The sequence below is a fragment of the Rhinatrema bivittatum genome, chromosome 10 (genome assembly GCF_901001135.1).
Source record: "Rhinatrema bivittatum chromosome 10, aRhiBiv1.1, whole genome shotgun sequence".
In the NCBI taxonomy this organism is placed as follows: Eukaryota; Metazoa; Chordata; class Amphibia; order Gymnophiona; family Rhinatrematidae; genus Rhinatrema; species Rhinatrema bivittatum.
In genome coordinates this window covers 26,809,242-26,830,429 of record NC_042624.1, presented here as the reverse complement: position 1 = coordinate 26,830,429, position 21,188 = coordinate 26,809,242, and the positions used below count along the sequence as shown (strand labels likewise).

The 21,188-nt window shown below is 49.2% G+C and overlaps 1 protein-coding gene across 2 annotated transcripts; it reads right to left on the bottom strand.

The window, feature by feature from the left end:
- Positions 1-832: 832 nt before the first annotated feature.
- Positions 833-21,167, bottom strand: EEF1AKNMT (eEF1A lysine and N-terminal methyltransferase). 2 transcript variants are annotated; one of them, XM_029618974.1, is made up of 8 exons: positions 20,872-21,158; positions 14,727-15,480; positions 12,641-12,840; positions 10,272-10,467; positions 8,715-8,882; positions 7,434-7,646; positions 6,980-7,111; positions 833-4,497 (listed from the first exon to the last, which is right to left on the bottom strand). In XM_029618974.1, exons 1-8 carry the CDS (start codon positions 21,022-21,024, stop codon positions 4,223-4,225), a joined length of 2,091 nt encoding a protein of 696 aa, XP_029474834.1. In that variant the 5' UTR covers positions 21,025-21,158; the 3' UTR covers positions 833-4,222. The 2 variants fall into 2 exon arrangements, 1 of the variants encoding a protein (XP_029474834.1); XR_003859091.1 differs by having other exon boundaries at positions 4,361-4,497; positions 7,434-7,639; positions 20,872-21,167.
- Positions 21,168-21,188: the final 21 nt, after the last annotated feature.

The window sequence follows — 21,188 nt, the reverse complement described above, 5'->3', positions numbered from 1 at the left end:
TCCCATGCAGGTTCACATTCACACACATACACACCCATAACAAGCAGACTTCCCATCCAACACCTAACCCAGGCAGGCTCCCATTCACACACATACCCACCCAGTGCAGGCAGGCTCTTAATCATACACACATCCCCATCCCATGCAGGCTCCCATTCACACACATACCCACCCTGTCCAGACAGGCTCTTAATCATACACACAAATGCATCAGGGGTAAGCAGGGTCCACAGAGCCTCATTCTTCTTCCACTGATGCTGTATGGAACTGTTCTGTGGCTCCTCCTCAGATGCTGGCCCCGGTATTCAACACTTGCAGTGCTAGACTGTATTGAATACCTTGGATCCAGCAAATGAGGAGCTGCTGCAGGATGGGCTTCCTCTTCTGCTCTAGGATTGGTGATGTGGAGTACGAGCCTCCTGCTTTTTCTGATGCCAGTGGGATGAGGTCCATCAGCACCCGCATAGGCCTCTCTCTGCTCCTGATGCCATCCCTAGGCGCGCTGCCCTATGCAACTGCACGGTTTACGTACTCGATGGTGCCAGGCCTGCTTTGGGCTATGGTAGGATGAGCCCCACTGCTCTTCCTGCACAGGGGGGGGAGGGGGGCGCGTAAACATTGTGCACAGCTGCGAGAAAACTTGTGCATGACCGTGCAGATGTGCAGTTTAAAGGGGACAGTGGTCAGTACCAAAGTGAAAGAATAGGGCAGGGGTGGCCAGGCCTGGTAGTCAGGATATCCACCATGAATATGCATGAGAAAGATTTGCAAACAGCTTAATGATATCTTCAATCTTTATTTCAAAACCATATTACAAATTGCTGTCGGGCACAGTTTGGTAGTGAAATAAAGGCCAAGGAAAATATCAGCAAGCTTTGGTTTTTTTTTTTTTTTTAATTTAAATCTATTTTATTCCATGTTTTAACAATAGATTAGACAAAACTCATATTGTACAACTGTTCCTCTTGTGCACCATACAAGCAGCAGCACAATCAAACCGGTACAAATTCCCTTCTCCACCCCCCCATTTATTCCTAAATAAAGGAGCCACAGACACCCAGAATGAAAACAGAAAGAAATCCAATAAGAAGAGCCGAGGCCAGCTAAAAATCATTCACAATCTGGCCGGTGTATTTATTTTTTCTGTTTCTTCTTTCTCCTCCCTCCCAGACCCACCCCGGTGAGGGAGGAGGATGGGCGAGGCAGCGAAGGTGAAAGGCTCCCCCCTGAATGTATTAAAGTTTATATTCCACAGGCCTCACAGCAGAAGGATGAGGCGGATTGCAGGGTGGGACACTCGTAAAACATTCAACCACCACGGCATTACATATAAACAAAACAGAAACAAAATGGCCCCCACCCAGATCCTGAATGCAAGCTGTTTAAATAAAGGAGTTTAAATTGGGATGCGCAGATGAAGGAAGCCCGGAGACTGCTCTGTGCCTCTCTCCCCTCAGTCTGACCTCCATGTCCTGCCGCCTGCCAGTAGTCACCGTACTTACCACAGACCACAGCAGGTGGCCACGTATCTTATGAAGAAGGCATCCTTGTAGCCATTGCTTACTCAGAATATTAACAATTTATTTTTCAAATACCTCAAGTTACTAAGTTTGGATAACACAACAGTCCAGAGATTTAACCACCAGGCCCACAAAATATATTTTTACCAAGTTATAGACGTTTCCTCACGTCGGCCTGGACTCACCATTCTGTCGCAGGATGGCGAATGCTGGGAAAACGGGGGGGGGGGGGGGGGGGCCTGGGAAAGGCCGCGGCCTTCACACCACTGCGGTGCGCCGGCTGCCACGCCCAACAGCGACAGCATAAAAGGTGCAGTTCTTCGGCGCGCTACTGCCGATGATAGTCAGTAACATTACCGCCGGCCGCGAAAACACTGCCGACCCCGCCCCTCCCCCCTAATCTGCATCACATCGCATGCGAAAAGGGTTTGGAAAATAACCCCCTTTGTTTGTTATCTACAGAAACATTTGCCTATTGTTATCACTTGGTATTACATAACCTGCAGAAAGAAAAAAAAACCAAGACTTTCCTACACAGTAACCCTTTGACCCCGAGTGGATATCCAAACCAAACTACTGAAAAAAAAATCCCCCCAAAAACAAAAGAAAGATTTATTGTTGTTTTTTTTTATGGATTTCTCCTCAGTACCTCTTGTTGCTCCGGCTCCACGCATCCCCACTCGTCCTTCAGGTGGAGTTTGGTGGTTCAATACCTCACGCTCTGCAGAATAAATCTCTGGAAGAGCCTCTTCCCATGTTATCCAATCCCCCCCCCCCCCCCCCCGCCACAGAAAAGCAGCCATGGCCACTCTCTGCCCTTATAAGGGCAGAGAGTGGTTACCACGGCTGCCGGTGATGTCACAACCACTGAGCGCGACACTGGTCCTGAGGAGGGGGAGGCTGGCTCAGCACTGCCAGCCCCAGTGAGTCTGGCTTAGCGGTTTCAGCCTGGGCGGCCATGTTCATGAAACATCTGGGCTGAGGAAGCAGCTGGCTGAGACTTCTGACGCTGGGGACCCGCCTGTGAGAGGGAGATAATGATCGTGACCACCTGGCTGGTGGTGTGCTTCCTGCAGAAGGTGGGCGTTTTCCCCATCACCATATTCTCCATGAGGAAGGTGCTGGAGGACGACTGGCTGAGGAGCAGCTACTCCTCGCACTCCAGCAGGCACGACGAGTGCATGGAGCGCGCCAGGTGCAAGCACGGCTGCACCGGCTGGTTCTCGGGACCCGACCGAGACGAGGACACCATAGAGAGTGGCATTCTGGAGACAGCAGATTTCTTTGTTTTTGCTGATTAAATTCTTGCCACCCGTTTAAAGCGCACAAGCAAATCAATCATTCTCCCGTTTCCAGTTTTGTCTTGGAGCGCTGCCGTGCTCTCAGGGGCAGCCAGGCCCGCTGGTGAGGAGAGGAGAGGGGGGGCTGGAAGTGGAAGCAGGGGATGGAGGCCACGTTTTGTAGATTATAATGAAAGTAATAAATCAAGGAGTGGTTGCTGCGTCTTCACAGGAGGTGGGGGTGTGGGAGGGAGGAGCAGTAAAGATTGAGGGGTTAAAGGAAATCCTCGAACCTCATTACATGACCCCCCCTCCCCCCCCCCATCCCAACTTACAGAGACCTTAAAAAATGTAGAATTTCCTTTAGCGCATGGATATCTCACATAGTATTCAGATTTGGAAATTAGCAGCTGGGAAGGTGGTTATACAAGCCCTGAAAGGGTGGGGGATCTTACAGCAGCACCCCAGTACCACAGAAACACGAATACAAGCCGAAATATGTAAAGAATGACCTGCGAGGTAAAAGGAGTGGGAAATCCCATCCCCCTGCTGTCTCTGAGGGGAGCTGCGGGCAGAAGAGCACAACCGCAATCAGCAGGTTCTCAGGGGTAGGGAGAGGGATTCGAGGCCCTAAAACCATCATGGCTTCCGCAACACAGACCCAAGGACATCAACCCAACAGCGATATGTACTGTATATGTAAGAGCAGCGATCCAGGCAGGACAGCGCTATAAATACCCGCGCAGGACTTCATGGGCCAGTACGTGGGCTTTACTCACTAAAAGGGTCCTCAGCGCCCCCACATTGTGCTTGGAGCCCCTGCCCTATCAGCATCCATCCAAGCTCTTACAGGGTGAAATCAGGCGCTGCGGGAGAGAAACTGCTGCACCACGGGACCCAGACTAGGACACAGCAGCTGCTCTGGCCACGGGCCCTGCTGTGCATGAGGTGCAGCCACGCGTACAAAAGGGAAACCTAGGGCGAGGGGCTTCTTCCGATAGCTGCAGGGTGGGTAACCTGGTCCAGCCCGTAGGCCATGGCTGGAGCTAGCGATGTCTGCTGCGAGTCTGTTCTCCCCAGAGTCCACCGCTGCCACCAGGAGAATTATCCTGGGTATGTACCAGGCTTGTTTTCTCCTGCGGCTGGAGATGCGCCCGCTTCAGGATCCCAGGACACACACATGCTCAGCTTCTCTCCACCATCCTAAACATTCAAGAAACTGGAGGATGGCTCGGCCCTGACAAGAGGAGAGAAACCTCCTACTGACAGATGGAAGGGCAGAACCGGTTTTACCCTTCCATCTCCCCCCCCCCCCCCCCCCCCCCCCCTAGGAATCAGCAGTCACAGCCAGCCCCTTCTATCACTTCACCGCTCACACATCCTGCGCTGATAAACATATGCCTAACGGTCCCAGAGCTGTGCTCACACGAGCTGCAGCGACTTTAACATGTCGGAGAGGAGGTAGCTGCTGTCCCATGGCTGCCCGGGCCTCTCCAGCTGGCTCTGCAGCACCCGGGCTCGCTCCAATAGCTCTGCGTGCGTCCGCGCTGGCTCTGGGAAACTCTGGCAGAACAGGATCTCGTTCACCTCATCCTCGATCTTTCGGACATAAACCAGCGGGAAAATCTCTCTGAGCACAGCAAGGACCTGTTCTTTCAGGGCTGGGTCACGGCAAACCAAATTCAGAACAAAGACACCTGCAAGTCAGGACAGAGGCAATCAAAGAGTCACTACAAAGGAGCAGAGAAACCAAGGGCACAAGGTGCCTCAGCACATGACACTCACTTCCCTGGCACCACGGACACGTCCCCCAAATCCCCCACCTCTCCTGAAAGGTTCCTCATGCATCTACCATCCCTTACGTGGTGACAATTTCCATATGCAATTCCTGAGACTGTGTCATCTGCAATTCCCACCCTAAAACGCCTGTTTCTTGTGGGTTATTTATAATTGAATTATTGGATCGCCTGTGACAGCCCCCCTGCAAACAAGTATTATACACATTGGTTGTGAAACTGTAGCGCTCACACCAGCAGGTCCACTATGACTACATCTACACACACGCGAGAACGTGAAGCTCTAATCTTAATAGTTCTCCATTTCTAGGCTCTTTTCAGTTTTAGCTGTAGGCACTTTACCACATTTTTCCTTTTCTCACCACCCCCTCAAGGAAAGAAGAATCCCCCGCCCCGAGTCCAGTCGGCAGATTCCAAGACCCAGGACCCTAAGCCCCTGAAACACTCAAGTCAGGAAACTGTCCAGCTTTGCCTGCAAGCAGAGGTGCACGTATGGCTTCAGGCCAAGGTCATGCAGCGGGTCAAGCAGCAAAGTGATTGTCCTTACATGTCTGCCCAAAACCTGAGAGCCCTACAAACCAACCTGTGCAAGAAAATTTAGAAGCAAAAGTTTAGCAGCCTCTTGGGAGCAAATAAGCAGTGCCAAGCTGGATCAGACCAGAGGGCCATCGCACGCAGCTTCCTGTCTCTGACAGGGGCCAGTCCCTACAAGCAGATTCAATTTTTTGCTGCTCTCGCCCTATGACAAGTGATGGCTCTCCCCGAGGCACCTGGTTAATAACTATTTATGGACTTTTCTTCCATTAATGTGTCCAAACCCTTTTTAAACCCAGGTATGCGTTGTGCCTCGACTACATCCTCAGGCGATGAATTCCATATCTTGATTGTGCGTTGAGTGAAAAAACATTTTCTCCAATTTGTTTTAAATCTGCTACTTGTTAGCATAAAAGAATGTCCCCTAATCCTAGTATTATCTGAAAGGGTAAATAGCCGTTCTCTATCTGTTCTACTTCAATCATATCCCCTCAAGTCTCTCTTTTCCAAGCTGGGAGCCCTAACCTGTAACCTCTCTTTATAAGGGAGCTGTTCCTACCTCCCTAACTCTTGTTAATGGCCTTCTCTGTACCTTTTTTTGATATGAGGTGACCAGAACTGCACACACGCCTCAAGGTGCAGCCACACCATTGATCTCAGTTCCTTTCTCAACAATTCCTAGCATGGTTTGCTTTTTTCTACACCACTGCACACTGAGCTGAGGATTTCAATGTACTGTTGACAATGATTCCAAGATCCTTTTCCTGGGTGGTTATTCTTAATGCAGAACCCATCATCGTGCATCTAAAATTAGGGTTATTTTTCTTATGTGCATCACTTGGCATTTGTCCACATTAAATTTCATCTGCCATTTAGAAGCCCCAAGGCACCAAATTGGACCTTAACTGGTCCCCCTCAACCGAACAAGGAAAGGAAAGGTCCCCTGTGAGGAAGGCTCACCGAAAAAGAAGGAAAAAAAAAACCCCTAAAAGCAAGGGTAAAGAAAAAAAGACTGCAGGTTTATGCACCCGCCATCTGCTGGAGACAGAAATACTGAGCTACTGCAGGTGGCACCAGGGCTTGTCAAGCAGTGTCAGTGAGACTCTCTCTGTCTCCATCTGCTGGCAGGGATGATTAAACCCAGGAGTCTGGACTGATCCGGGCACGTACAGGGAACACCTTACTTTTTTTTCATCACTTTTATTTTCAGGCACATCCTTCGTTATACTGTAGGTCTGCTTTTGTTTTTTATATTTATAAATATTTTATGTATTATGTCGTTAACTTTCATGTAACACTGTGAATGTGATATTGAAATCTGCCCCGTTTAAGTCTGTTTGAACGTGCAGTATATAAAAACAATTTAAATAAATAATTAGTGGAGCTCTTGCTTATCAGAGAGACATGGCATGTTAAGGAACACATCGCCATGTCCAGTTGATGCATTATCATTGGTTTTCCAATAAAACAGAGTTAAACAAAGTGAGGCACTGAGATTTCTTCCTGCTGATTTTGGGCTTCCAGTTCAAATCAAAACTAGTGCTAGGAGTTGGTGCCATGCGCCTTTATTTGGAACTACCTGGAGATTTTTTGCCGTTAATATCCCTTCCCAGCTCAACAACAGTCCTCAGCCACACACCAGGGCTCCTTCAGAAACCCTGCAAATCATGGGCCCTAAATTTAGCCACTAGGTGTCACCGTTGACGATGACCATGATCTCTCCTACCACAATGGCCGTTAGCGCTACCTCCACCTCAGGCCCAGACAGCAGAAGACCTGAGCCGGGAAGCAATTTACAGCCATCGTGCCAGCCCCACTGATGCTCTCTCATGATTTCACAGTTACTTACCCTCTGGCATCAAGATGCGCCTCACTTTCTGCAGGAACGATTTCTCCACAAACGCAGGTGGGGGGCAGCTTATCCCTAGGGATGGGTCTTTGCTGTCTATGTCAAACATGACGACATCATAAGGTGCTTCTCCTGTGGAAGGAAGATGTGCACTGGTCAAGCCCGTGCCCCAGGGCATGGGGGCCTTCCATGCACACAGGCTCGGGATGGGAGGTGGCTGAGGACGTGGCTCATGCTGGAAAGTCAGGGATGAGGCCTGGGCCTACGGTCCCCGGGCCTGTTCAACAGATTCTCCACGGGAGCACATTACCTGCCATATCCCCAATCTGTGAATGCAACACCCTTCTCGCTGGAGCTGTATTATAAAGCAGCACACACTTGGGCTGCACGTTACATCCCAGGGTTACCCGCCTGCGGCTATTGATGCAGCAGAGCGCCAGTGCTGCCCCATTACCTTTCTGTGCCAGCTGGCTGATGTACACCAAGCCATCGTCAATGTGCACTTCCATCCGGTCATCTTGAGAGAAGCCGAACCACTGGCACGCCACCTCCAGCATGCAGGCATCGATCTCAACTGCATGCAGGCAAGACTGGGGGAAGTAATCGTGGATGAAGAGCGGCAGGCTCCCTCCGCCCAGACCGACCACCAGCACCGTGACTCTGCGAGCTCAGAGGAATGAAAAAGCAGCAATATTAGAGGAAGATTTCCTTCTGATAAAGGGGGGGCATGGAGTGAGGGTGTAGGGGTGAATATGAGGGCATGGGTATGTAGGTGGGTATTTGTGGCTAGTTACTGGGGCATGGAGTGTGTGTGTGTGTGTGTGTAGGGGTGAATATGAGGGCATGGGTATGAGGTGGGTATTTGTGGCTAGTTACTGGGGCATGGAGTGTGTGTGTGTGTAGGGGTGAATGCATGGGTATGAGGTGGGTATTTGTGGCTAGTTACTGGGGCATGGAGTGTGTGTGTGTGTGTAGGGGTGAATATGAGGGCATGGGTATGAGGTGGGTATCTGTGGCTAGTTACTGGGGCATGGAGTGTGTGTGTGTGTGTGTGTGTGTGTGTAGGGGTGAATATGAGGGCATGGGTATGTAGGTGGGTATCTGTGGCTAGTTACTGGGGCATGGAGTGTGTGTGTGTGTGTGTGTGTAGGGGTGAATGCATGGGTATGTAGGTGGGTATCTGTGGCTAGTTACTGGGGCATGGAGTGTGTGTGTGTGTGGGGTGTGTGTGTGTAGGGGTGAATGCATGGGTATGTAGGTGGGTATCTGTGGCTAGTTACTGGGGCATGGAGTGTGTGTGTGTGTGTGTGTGTGTGTAGGGGTGAATATGAGGGCATGGGTATGTAGGTGGGTATCTGTGGCTAGTTACTGGGGCATGGAGTGTGTGTGTGTGTGTGTGTAGGGGTGAATGCATGGGTATGTAGGTGGGTATCTGTGGCTAGTTACTGGGGCATGGAGTGTGTGTGTGTGTGTGTGTGTGTGTGTAGGGGTGAATATGAGGGCATGGGTATGTAGGTGGGTATCTGTGGCTAGTTACTGGGGCATGGAGTGTGTGTGTGTGTGTGTGTAGGGGTGAATATGAGGGCATGGGTATGTAGGTGGGTATCTGTGGCTAGTTACTGGGGCATGGAGTGTGTGTGTGTGTGTGTGTGTGTAGGGGTGAATGCATGGGTATGTAGGTGGGTATCTGTGGCTAGTTACTGGGGCGTGCAGATGTCACCTGCTCACCAGGTACCTGGCACGAGCTGCGGGTTGGTCAGCAGGGAGAACCCAGCCACCATGGCCTTGTGGTGCTGACAGCACAGGAAACTCTTATCCACAGCTGCAGGCTGGCAGGTCAGCAGGGTGGCAGCAGGAGCCGCTGCTGGATGCTTCTTTTTCTCCTTCTTTCTCCTCTTTTGGCCTAAAAACCAAGGCAAGAGAATTAATTTTTTAGTTTCTTTTGTAAGTTCAACTCCTTTTAGTGATTATATGAAATGAACCCAAACTAAAACACCACCAGATTGCTTAGTACAATCCCCAAAACAGACAAATCCTGTAGGTGAAAACCAAAAATGAATTGGTTTGCAGATATTACAGCTCACAAGCACATGACCCTGCTTCTCGTGCAAACAGTATCCCAGCAAAAACAAAGCAGTGGTTTTGGCCTTCTCTCCTGTCTCACAGAATTACCCTAAATGCCAAGGATAACTAAATAAAAAACCCGATTAACGGCGCGATTCCACCAGGCGCTGTTACAGAGGGGCAGCCCACTACCATCGGGCACTTAAAGAAAACTACATCTTGTGAGAAAAAGACACAAAAAAATAGTAAAAATGAACTGAGATGTTAAAAGAGAAAATCAGCGATGTGAAGACTCGCCCCCCCCCCCCCCCGACGTCATGACGACCAGCCAGCGGCGACCCGATTAACGTCGCGTGCCGGGCGTGACAAAGGGGTTTTCCCCTTTGTGCTCCTTCTAATATAATTATATTTATGTTTATGTTAATAATTTAACTTTTATTAATGTTATTTAGCTTTTTGCTTTGTTTAAAATTATTTCATTATTGACGTTTAAATGTATTAGACTAAGGAATTTTACTTCCTGCTCATTCTGTTTCATTGTAAACCGGTTTGATATGCATTTTATGCAGGAAAATCGGTATAAAAAAAAAACTTAAAATAAATTAAAAAAATAAATAACTAAATATCCAGCAGGGGTATAAGAGGCTTATGCCAGTTACACCCCAGGCAAGCTGATTTACACATAAAGGGATAGGTTTGGCCTCTTTATGTAAGTCAGCTGGATAAGACTTACCCGGGATATCCAGCAGCACAGCTAGGCTGCTGAATATTTCCTGAATTTGCCACTACTTAGCTGGATAAGTCACATCCAGATAAGTTTAGATCTGCTATTAATCTCATAACTTAACCAGAAAAGTCACAACGCTGCACTTTTGGAAGATAAGTTGATTCTTTTGTGACATTCAATTCTTTTGACTTAGATGTGGCTCATATTATTTGAAATTCGCTGATCATTTGATTTTATTTGCAATAAGAAAAATTACAAAAAAATAATGTAAAAATACATTAATGTGGACCATTAAGGTTGTTTCAGATAATATGTTATCTCGTAGCTGATCTACATAACAGTTCTACATATATTAAAGGTTGCACCTTATTTGGGTCTTGAAAATATCGACTGGAAGAATTGTTTTTCTGGGTGTCCCATTACCATGTACCACAAGCCCCCAATAATCTCTTCCTTTACCGCTTGGCAAAAGGAAGCAATGTCCTCAGAACGCCCTCTCACCTTTGGCCGGAGCCGTGGGCAGTAACCTGGCCTCCGACTGCACCACGTTCCTGCTGGTGAGGAAGATGAGCCGTCGGAAGTAGTGCTCCCCTTCTGCCTTCACATCCTCTATGACGTACTCGCCACTAAGGTCGCTGCAGCCACGCTGCTGGATCGTGCGCACACCAATGTCTCCACCAGCGGAGAGGAAGGGGATCTGGAAGAAAACTCAGCAGGATGAGAGAGGGTGCTAGTGCAGCATAGATAAAACTATAGTACAGTGACATAGTAATGACGGCAGATAAAGACTAAAGGTCCATCCAGTCTGCCCAGCAAGTTGCTTTTGGTAGTAACTGCCGTTCCATAAAGGTTTCACTCTTGCCTTCTGTTAAGGGTGGTAGCGACTGCCTCTGTGCAGGTTAACCCCCATGCAGAATTGTTACACCTAAAGTTAACAAAGGTTACCCCATTTTTTCATTAACATCCTCTAGTCTGTAGGGATCCTTGTCCCCAAGCCTTTTTTAATTCCATCATTCTCCTCATCTTCACCGCCTCTTCCTGGCATCCACCACCCTCTCTGCGAAGAAATATCTCCTGATCTTGGTTCCGAGTCGCTTCATTTCATGATCCCTAGTTCTGACGTTTCTTTTTGTGCATCAATACCTTTCAGGTATCTGAAGTCTGTATCTGATCTTCCTTGCATCTCCTCTCCTCCAGGGCATATTCAGGTCCTTCACGCTCATCTTAAATGGCTTTTGATGCAGACCCCCAGACCACTGGACGCCTCTCTCTGAAATGCTTCCATCCTATCCTTATCCTTTTTGATACACGGGCTCCAGAACTGAGCACAGTACTCCAGATGAGGCCTCACCAAGGGCATCACCACCTCCTCATTCTCACTGGCTATTCCTTTTTCAATGCAGCCCAACATCCCTCTGGCTTCTGTCACCATCTCGTCACACTGTTTCATTGCCAGACACTATCACCCCAAGTCCCTCTCCCAGTCCATGAGCCATTCATCCCACCCCCATTACATTCAGCTCTTTTGGATTACTGCACCCCAGATGCACAACTCTGCACTTCTTGGCATTGAACCCCAGCTGCCAGACGTTCGGCTACTCTTCAAGCTTTCTTAAATCACCTCTTACTCTCTCTTCCTCCAGGTGTGTCCACTCGGTTGCAGATCTTACTATGATTCGCACAAAGACAAACTTTTCCTTCTGTGCCCTCTGCAATGTCGCTCACGAAGATATTGAGCAGACTCTGTGCCAAAACTGGTCCCTGAGGCACTCCACTTAACAATTCTCTCTTCTGAGTAGGTTCAGTGGTCTGCCTGCACCTCGAGTACTGTCTACTATAGTTTTGGTCACTCCCACCTCAAAAACAAATGCAGCAGAAACAGACAATATTTAGAGAAGGGCCAAAAAGGATGATTAAAAGGCTGGAACAGCTCCCTTATGAAGACAGGTTACGGCTGCTTAGCTCGGAGAAGAGACAATTGAGGGGGGATACGACAGATGTCTACAAAATTATGCGTTTTGCCTCCCTGCCAGCAGATGGAGGCAGAGAAAGTTTCACAGATACTGTACATAATCCAGTGTGCCACCTGCAGTCGCTCAGTATTGACCTGTACCCAAGCCAAGATGACAGCAACAACCATATATATTCTAAGCAAGCTTCTAAGCAAGGACGCTCCTCTCCAACAAGCCAGAAGAAGGTGAAGTTGGCCAAAAAGACAACGGAAAAACTCATTTCCCAAATTTAACATAAGCTATTAGCATTGAAAACCTCCAACTCTGCACTATATACAAAGCAACAGTAGGAGCAGCAGACTCTCCTCCTCAGTAAATGGGCAGGTCTCTGGACTAATCTGTGGTACTACAGGAATGAAAATTAGCAGGTAAGAACCAATTTCCCTTTCCCTGTGCGTACCCGGATCAGCCCAGACTCCCGGGAAGTACCTAAGCTCCCCTTTACTCGGGTTGGACATGGAGAGTCCCGCTCGTAGAGCCCCCTCACTAAAGCCCCGACATCCAAGCAATAATGGGCAACATCTTCCCAGTTCATAAACAGTTACTGATCAGGTGGTTCAGAGAGACCCACCACTTGTCTTAGGGAGTGAGTGGCAAGAAACTGGATCTACTTTTAGGGATTGGCCACCATCTCGCTTAATGACACTTCTTATGTTCTTATATTTTACTGGAGCAACCTGGTTCTTGCAGCTCTCGCTTACAGAAGACAAAATAGCAATTTGCACAAAACCTGCCTCCCACCATTCCTACAAGAGCCTCTGTACTGCCTCAGATGACATCATTTGACAGTATTAAACCCACAAAGCACATGCATTTTCTTTGAAACCTGTGCGTAAATGCTTGGCCAGCAGCCATTACCTGCTGATTGGCTGGCACACCCGGGGGTGCGAGCTCCAGGACTTTGACTGACAACTCTGACTGGATGCCTTCCATCCCATCATACTCCTGGTCTCTGTGTAAGGCGACCACGATCAACCTCCTGAAGCCGGCGCTGCCAGCTAGCTGTCTCCTTCCCTCCTCTGTCCCAAAGAGCCACTCTGTCTCTCTGCCCTGCGGGACTGAGAACAAAGCAGCAGGCATTAGAGAAAGATGTGTGGTACACGGAAAACATAAGATCTGGAAAGCTGTACTCTGTGAAGTCTATTTGTATTGTGGTTATTTTTAATATATGTTACCCACTTAGCATGACACATTGGTTATAAGCAGGCTATAAATGTTTCTAAAATCAATACATAAATGAAGTGAGAGGCTCTGGCGATGGAGCACATCCTCTCACCTTTGTGTAGATCCCTTCTTTTGCTTTCTCACACTCACACACACATCCTCCCTGGCACAGATCCCCTCGCTTGCTCTCTCGTGCACACCAGCGTAGCTCCTCCTCTCACACACACACACATCCCCTTGCTTGCTCTCTCGTGCACACCAGCGTGGCTCCTCCTCTCACACACACACATCCCCTCGCTTGCTCTCTCATGCACACCAGCGTGGCTCCTTCTCTCACACACACACACATCCCCTCGCTTGCTCTCTCGTGCACACCAGTGTGGCTCCTCCTCTCACACACACACATCCCCTCGCTTGCTCTCTCGTGCACACCAGCGTGGCTCCTCCTCTCACACACATCCCCTCGCTTGCTCTCTCGTGCACACCAGCGTAGCTCCTATCACACACTCTCTCTCACACACACACACACCCTGGTGCACAAAGATACAGAACCCCTTTAGAAAATGTTGTACAATAAAACAGTTAAAAATTCATAATATACAAAACCGAAAGAACAAATACACTATTTACTTTAACAAGTTTCATCATAGACTTACAAAAATAAAAAGGTTTAACTGTTTATGAAGACTTTTTTATATCATTAATAGCCCTTAGCTGAGCAGGTAAAGAGTCCCGTATGAAGGGATATACTTTAGAGAATGCCAGACTCCTAGTTTCTTTCAGGCGGGCTTCCCTAACGGAGTGAACCATTAAGAAGCCCATTTCTGGGGACCAGAGGGTTCTTGCAGAGATGTACAGTGTTAATAAACTTGATAAATAATTTGGACCATTTATTATCACCCTCCCTCCCCCAATGACCCTTCTCTCATCCCCCAATCCCTCACTTGCTGATCTGATCCATGTCCTCCTTGTCCTCTGCCACCCAGGAATCACATGGGACACTGTCACGCTGCAGAGTGCAAGATGCAGTCGGGTTCCAGGCAGCAGCAGAAGAGGCACAGCCGAGGCACTGCCGCTCTCCTCCTCCTGCTGCTAGGGGAATGGTGGATCAGGGCAGACTGGCAGGAGGGGCCTTGACTGCAGGTCTTGCACAGGAGCAGAGCAGTGTGCCTTTGGCCCTAACAAGCCATATTAGTCGGAAGGCACCAGTGGCTGCAGATAAGACAGCAGCGAGTGCCTGCCGACTTCCATCGGTGTTTTTCAGTCTGTGCGCAGAACTTTTTCTTAACAGGATAGTTATACCTGCAAGTTGAAAAGTAACATGGACAAATGGTCTGGCACATAAAGCACTGCACGGTACGCACACCTTAAGAATACCTAATGAACGGGAGAGGGCCTGCGCACCAGCAAAAACATATTACCAGCTACGAGTCCAAGTCATGCATTATCGAGAAGTCTAGATCTTACAAGATACACCCAACTGGCTACTTCCACATCCTTCTTGTTCGGGCAGTAACTTTACTGCCCAAATTCACCCCAGATTCAGTGACAACTTTTCTTAAATTGGATCCTTACAGGCCACCTTTTCTCCAAAGGGCACGGTGAGCAGCCATCCCATTTCAGAGATTATATGCAAGCACAGGAAGCAGGAGTGACAGAACCATCTTGTTACCTGTACTCAGTCCAGCAAAACATTAAGCTTTTACACTGAGTTTCTGGCTATTCCATCCCAGTCCGTGAGGAGCCATTCCCAGCCTCTGCCCGGAAAAAGGCAACTCACCAATGAAGATGGCAAAGTGATTGGCATGGGCCGGCCTCAGAGAACTGCTGTCCACCACATAGAAAGTGTAGCGTGGCTTGCCAGAGGCCGTGTCGCACAGATCCAGGGACACGCCTCCCAGGCCAAGGCCGCTCCTCAGCCGCTTCCTCAGCAGCGCATACTGCTGCCGCTCTCTCACCGCCTCCAACAGCCCCTCCTCGCTGTCCATCCGCACGGCCTGACCCTTCTCCTCCACACAGATCTCCAGGATCCGCAGCGCTGAGCCCGGCATCTTCCTGCACTTGGTTACGATGAAAATGAAGACGGGCAGAGGGAAGTGCCGCTCCTCTGCTTCTCCCCCGCCGCCTGTGATCTGATGTACCCGCACCATCCAGCCCTCCCTTGCAAAGTAGCCAACTGCCCGCCTCAGCACGTGGTCCTGGGCCAGTGAGACGCACAGGAAGCGGCCCCCCACCTGCAGCACCCGGCCGATCTCGGCAAACATGTCGTCTGCCCGCTGCAGGGTGTCAGCCTCCCCGTCCGTTAGGATGGCGTCCAGCGTGCCCTTGTCCAGCACCACCTGGAAATGGGCATCCGGGAACTCCATCTGGAGCACATCCATGCGCAGGAAGCTCAGGTTAGGCCTGCGAGTAGCGTTGCGCTCCGTCATATGCCGGATCACTGTCTCGCTGATGTCGATGTTCACCAGCTGCTGGTATCCCACGTCGTACAGCTGTTCACTCAACTCCGAGTTGCCGCAGCCCACCACCAACACCTGTCCAGGCAGAGGGAGACAAAAAGCATGCCAGTCACATGATAGGAGAAACTGTCACTCAGCACATACCAGGAACCATTCCAGGGGGGTACAGTGCTCCCAGCACTGGTTTAATGCCAGTCGCTCCCTGGGAATTAATTATAGCAGTGGGGAGTAGAAAGGGTTTGATGTCTTCTACTAAGCTGCTGTCACCACTCTGCATTTAGGTAACTTATGGTCCTGCTATGATCTTCACGTCACACTAATGCATATAAAGGTATAAATATAGCCAGGGCCGGATTTAGGCTCCGGCAACATAGGCATGTGCCTTGGGTGCCAAATTCTGAAGGCACTCAAAACCTGAGATTTCCTGCACTGCTGTCTGATTTCTATGTGCTCTCAGACTGGACACTGCTAGGAGCGAAGAAAACGTCCAGTAGCGTTTCCCAACTAATGCTTGGGATCTTATAGCCAATTGGGATTTCAGGATATCTACGATGAATATGTCAGAGGTTAACTGCATAGACGGCAGCTCGTTTATCTCATGCATATTCATCAGGGATATCCCTGGAACCTCACTGGCTGCAGAACCAAAAGCGAGGTATAAATATGAGTGATAAAACCACACAGGATGAAGGTACAAAAGGAAACCCTGGACTTTCTAGCTACTAAATAGCTGGTACTGTCCTTATTCATAAGGTGCTTTTCCCATACTGTCTCTATGGAAAACATCTGTATTGAAACCAAATCAACAAGACTTAATTTCAACTAAGAATAATAAACATCATAACCTGCAAAGAATCCAAACTATTTTGTATGACAGAAATAACATTCTTCTGAATACTGCTCCCAAAGCTTTAGAAGACTGGCTCAAAGTTGCAATTAACAAATAAAAACAAAAATAATATGTAAGGTAATACCTTATTATTTAACTAACAATATATTTCTGGACTAGCTCATTCTATTCTGACCAGAGGAAGAGCACATTAGCCCTTGAAAGCTAGTTAATTCATTTGGTTTATATTCCACCTTTCAAGCATGTCAAAGCAGATTACATTCAGATAGTTCCATATTGCACCTCTGCCATCTGCTGGAGACAGAGTAAGACTGAGGGACTGGGGGTGGCACCTTGCTATATATGCCAGGGTTGTTTTGAAAAACTTCTGTCTCCATCTGCTGGAGGGGTGTCTGGACTGATCCGGGTACGTACAGGGAAAACGTGTTTGGTAGAATGCACCGTTTTACCTGCAATTGAATATGCATTTTTTGTGTGTAAACATTACTGCTGATGTAGCAAGTTCTGCAGACAACACTTAATTTTAAGTTAGTACCCTCGTATGGAAATTCAATGCTAATGATGGCATTAGTTATTGCCCCCACTACAAAGAGGTATGCTGGCTCATCTCACAGTTTTTTAGCACTGGAAATTTTACTCTTGGTCTTGTGTGCAAAAAAGTTATATGTCTTAGGTGCACAGGTAACAGAGAGGAGGGAAAGCAAAAGGCACTTACTACTGCGTAGTGTGTCAATGAAAAGAATCTGGGCAGCTTAGTGTTGCTGAGGGACTCCTTGCTCATTTGGGAACCTCCCCATCATCTCCCAATCAGGCCGATTCAGTAAAGTCCACGGGGAGAACGGATGAACGCCCACTCGCCGGTGTGCGCGATTCAGTATTTAAATTAGGTGGTGCGGTAGAAACAGGCAAAAGGAGGCGCTAGGGACACTGGCGCGTCCCTAGCGCCTCCTTTTAGCCCGGAGCAAGGCTGTCAGCGGGTTTGACAGCCGACACTCAATTTGCTGGCGTTGGTTCTCGAGCCCGCTGACAGCCACGGGCTCGGAAACCAATGCCGGCAAAATTGAGCGTCCGGTTTTCGACCCGACAGTCGCCGGCCCATTTTAAGTTTTGTTTTTTGTTTTGTTTATTTTTTTACTTTTTTTTTACCTTTCGGGACCTCCTACTTGCCATGATATTAAGTCGGAGGGTGCACAGAAAAGCAGTTTTTACTGCTTTTCTGTGCACTTTCACGGTGCCGGCAAAAACTAGCGCCTACCTTTGGGTAGGCGCTAATTTCTGAAAGTAAAACGTCTGGCTTGGCTGCACATTTTACTTTCTGTATCCCGCGCGCATACCTAATAGGGCCATCAACATGCATTTACATGTTGAAGGCGCTATTAGGTGCCATGGGTTAGACGTCCCTTACTGTATCGGCCTGAAAGTGAGAAGCAGTTTTTCAAGGGGCTTTGGAGAACAATTAGGGTGTCAGTCTGGGATCCCCAGGGCAGGGCAGATTCAGGAGCCAAACAAAGAAGAATGGGCTGGGAGCTGCAGGAAAGGGCTCTGGGGTATCAGCTCTTCTTGCATCCCATCCTTACCACACGGACAGGAGTGGGATTGGTAGCTGCAACAGGGGTGCTGCCCTTTAAGGGGTCCTGCTGGGCCACAGGAGGAAAATGGCTGTTCCTATAGAATATATTATTTGTTCGATTTAACCATTTGATTTTTTTTTGAGGGGCAGAAAGAGCATTGTAGAGGGGTGAACCCGGAAGTTCTGAGCCAGGCTATCAACAGTGGCATGGATGCACCTATCAATGGTTCAGAGGGAGGGAACCTGGCAATCATAGAAGTCATAGGCAAGGTTGCATCAGGATGTAGTAGAAAAGCAGAAGCAGCAAAAGGCGAGCAAGGAGGATGAATCCAAGAGAAAGATCACACTCCCAGCTGTTTTGTCCCCTCTACTGGGGGGAGGGGGGGGGGGAATCTGTGCACCCAGAGCATCTGCCAGAAGGGGAGATCCAACCCTGATTTCAACCTTCCATTGGGCAAAATGCACTACAGCATTTCATGGGCACAGAACATGTCTTTCATATAAATTGTGTCCAAGAGACTCTCCTGAGTTATAATGTATAATCAGTCTGTGCTGATTGCACAATTTAACTTGTGTTTGTGCACATTTCTACTCCAGATACATGAGAAGTTAAACTTTTAATAACTATCAGCTCGATACAGTAACATTCATTTGAAGATTTCTCGTCTGTAACGAGCTCGCTGCGCACAATTCGGACGCGTAAGGCAAACCAGCGATACAGTCTCCAGTTTCGCGTGTCCGTAGCTCTTCTTAAAACAGACGCGTAACCCTTCCCCACCCGGCATGTAAATGAACGAATTAGCTGTATAATGAAGGAATTAGCTATTCCCCTCAGATACCGTAACGCGCGCTCAGGTTATCTCATTAGTAACGCACTGTTTTGCCGCGGCCGTAACGTGTTAGTTTACCGCCTCCCCCTAGTAGGAGTTAGGACTGTGAGTCTAGTAACAAATCCATCGACACCGCTTAAGACACTCAAAAACAATAAAACACAATAAAAAAAAAAAGCGATACAGAGATGATCGAGAAAATGTAATGATGTGGGACACATAAAACCTGTCAGAAAAAAAAATAAAAATTTTTAAATACCTGTCGGAGGGCCGCGTGGGTCCAGGCGGCCGGCGGGCGGCCGCGTGTTAAATCTAGGCCGCGGGCGGGTGGGCGCCTGTTCCAGGCGGCAGCGGCGGCGGGGGGACACGCGTTCGTTCGAGACGGTCGGTGGGTGGCGGGTGGTCGCGTGTTAAATCTAGGCCGGGTCCGCACAGGCACGCCTGTGCGACCCCTGCGATTCGGCGCTCAAGGCAGTCACATGCCGTGACGTCACGGCATGTGACTGCCTTGAGCGCCGAATCGCAGGGGTCGCATTCATTCACTGCCGGTGGGGGCTGCCCCGGCAGCCCCCACCGGCAGTGAATGAATGCTGTGACTGCCTTGAGCGCCGAATCGCAGGGGTCGCACAGGCGCGCATTCATTCAGGCGGAGCCGGCGGCTTTTGCCGCCGGCTCCTCCGCCTGGATGAATGAATGCGCGCCTGTGCGACCCGGCCTAGATTTAACACGCGCCCGCCGGCCGTCTCGAACTAACGCGTGTCCACCCGCCCCCGCCGCCGCTGCCTGGAACAGGCGCCCACCCGCCCGCGGCCTAGATTAAACACGCGACCACCCGGCTCCCGCCGCTGCCCGCCAGCCGCCTGGACCCACGCGGCCCTCCGACAGGTATTTAAAATTTTTTTTTTTGAACACTCAGGTTTTTACATATTTTGGTATTTTTTTTTTTCACTTCATGGTGCCTGTCATTTGAAATGCCATTTGAAATGACAGGTACCAGCGCACCCTGGTTACTGTATAGGCGCTGTATTAAGCGCCTATACAGTAAAATGGGTTACGCGGGCATAACCCTTCCCTACCGCTTTAAAGCTGCGGCATGCATTTGCATGCGATTAGAGGAGAGTATCGGGGAGTTAGTGAAGAGAACTGTGCGTGCGGGGAGGAAGGGTGCGCCTGACACTGCCGCACTGTTATTACCGCGGCCTTAGAGGATCGACCTGTCACAGTCCTAACTCCTACTAGGGGGAGGCGGTAAACTAACACGTTACGGCTGCGGCAAAACAGTGCGTTACTAATGAGAGAACCTGAGCGCCTGTTACGGTATCGGAGGGGAATAGCTAATTCCTTCATTATACAGCTAATTCGTTCATTTACATGCCAGGTGCGGGAAGGGTTACGCGTCTGTTTTAAGAAGCGCCACGGATGCGCAAAACTGGAGACTGTATCGCTGGTTTGCCTTACGCGTCCGAATTGTGCGCAGCGAGCTCGTTACAGACGAGAAATCTTCAACTGAACTTTACTGTATAGAGCTGTAAGTAACGCAGCCGCTCCCTGTGACCTTAGGCAAGTCACTTTACCCTCAGATTGGGGCCCTATTTACAAAGCATTTTTCTCAGACACAAAAATGGGGAAAAAAATCTTTAGTAAAAAGGCCTCTTAGATCGTGAGCCCTCTTTTGGTATAAGGTTCTAATAGGAATTTCCCTAATTGCTTTGAAGTACCAAAAGTGGAATATAAATCAAATGTTAGTCCAATAAGAAGATATCACCTTACATAATGTAATAAAGGTTTGTTTAACCTTTATTTCCGTGCATTTAAATACATGCTTATTACAATTAGCAAGTCAACATTTACATTACAAATGTGTTTAGTTTCTCTAGTGCCCTCCTGGAGATGTGAGAAGTACACACCCTCCAGCAGGTCCTCCTCGCCTCTCATGGACTGCCTGACCCTGCTGTGCCTGTATATGCAGCTCCAGGGAGCTCGCTACAGCTCCTGGCCTGTGGTATATGGAGCAGCAAGAACGGCGGAGTGCGCAGCCACCTTTATACCCGGGCGGGAGCACTGGGAATGCATCAAAACAGTGAACTATCACCTTGTTTGTTGATTCTCTCTGTCTATGGCTCACACTGGCGATTTCTGTTTTAGATACAAAGTGGCACCAGAGCTTGCCCCGCGATCACAACAGCTCCGCGTCTAAGCGTCGGAGCCCAGCTCACCTTGTCCCTGGGCCGCAGGTAGCGCTGCAGCACGCCGCCCAGCTCCGGGAGGGCTCCGTACCACTCGAAGGCCCGCTGCCCCCGCTTGCGGAAGAAGCTCTCCCAGTACTGGGCCGTGCCGAAATCCCGGCAGCTCCGGGGCAGCAGCTCCATGATTCCGCGCTGGGCAGGCGGGAATCACTTCCGCATACAGTCCACGTGCACGTCACATGATCACTCAGCGGCAGCCACATCCGGCTTCGGAGCGCCGCCATTGGTCCATTACCACACCTTTCCCAACCAATCGTCTGGGCAGTGCTCGCTCTGCCACCAATAAC

Coding starts and splice junctions, on each gene's coding strand:
- EEF1AKNMT (XM_029618974.1), bottom strand. CDS start 21,024: ATGGAGCTGCTGCCCCGGAGCTGCCGGGATTTCGGCACGGCCCAGTAC. Junction 7,112..7,433: donor CAGCCAGCTGGCACAGAAAG/GTAATGGGGCAG, acceptor TTCCTTCCACAG/GAGAAGCACCTTATGATGTC. Junction 4,498..6,979: donor GCGCATCTTGATGCCAGAGG/GTAAGTAACTGT, acceptor CCTGACTTGCAG/GTGTCTTTGTTCTGAATTTG.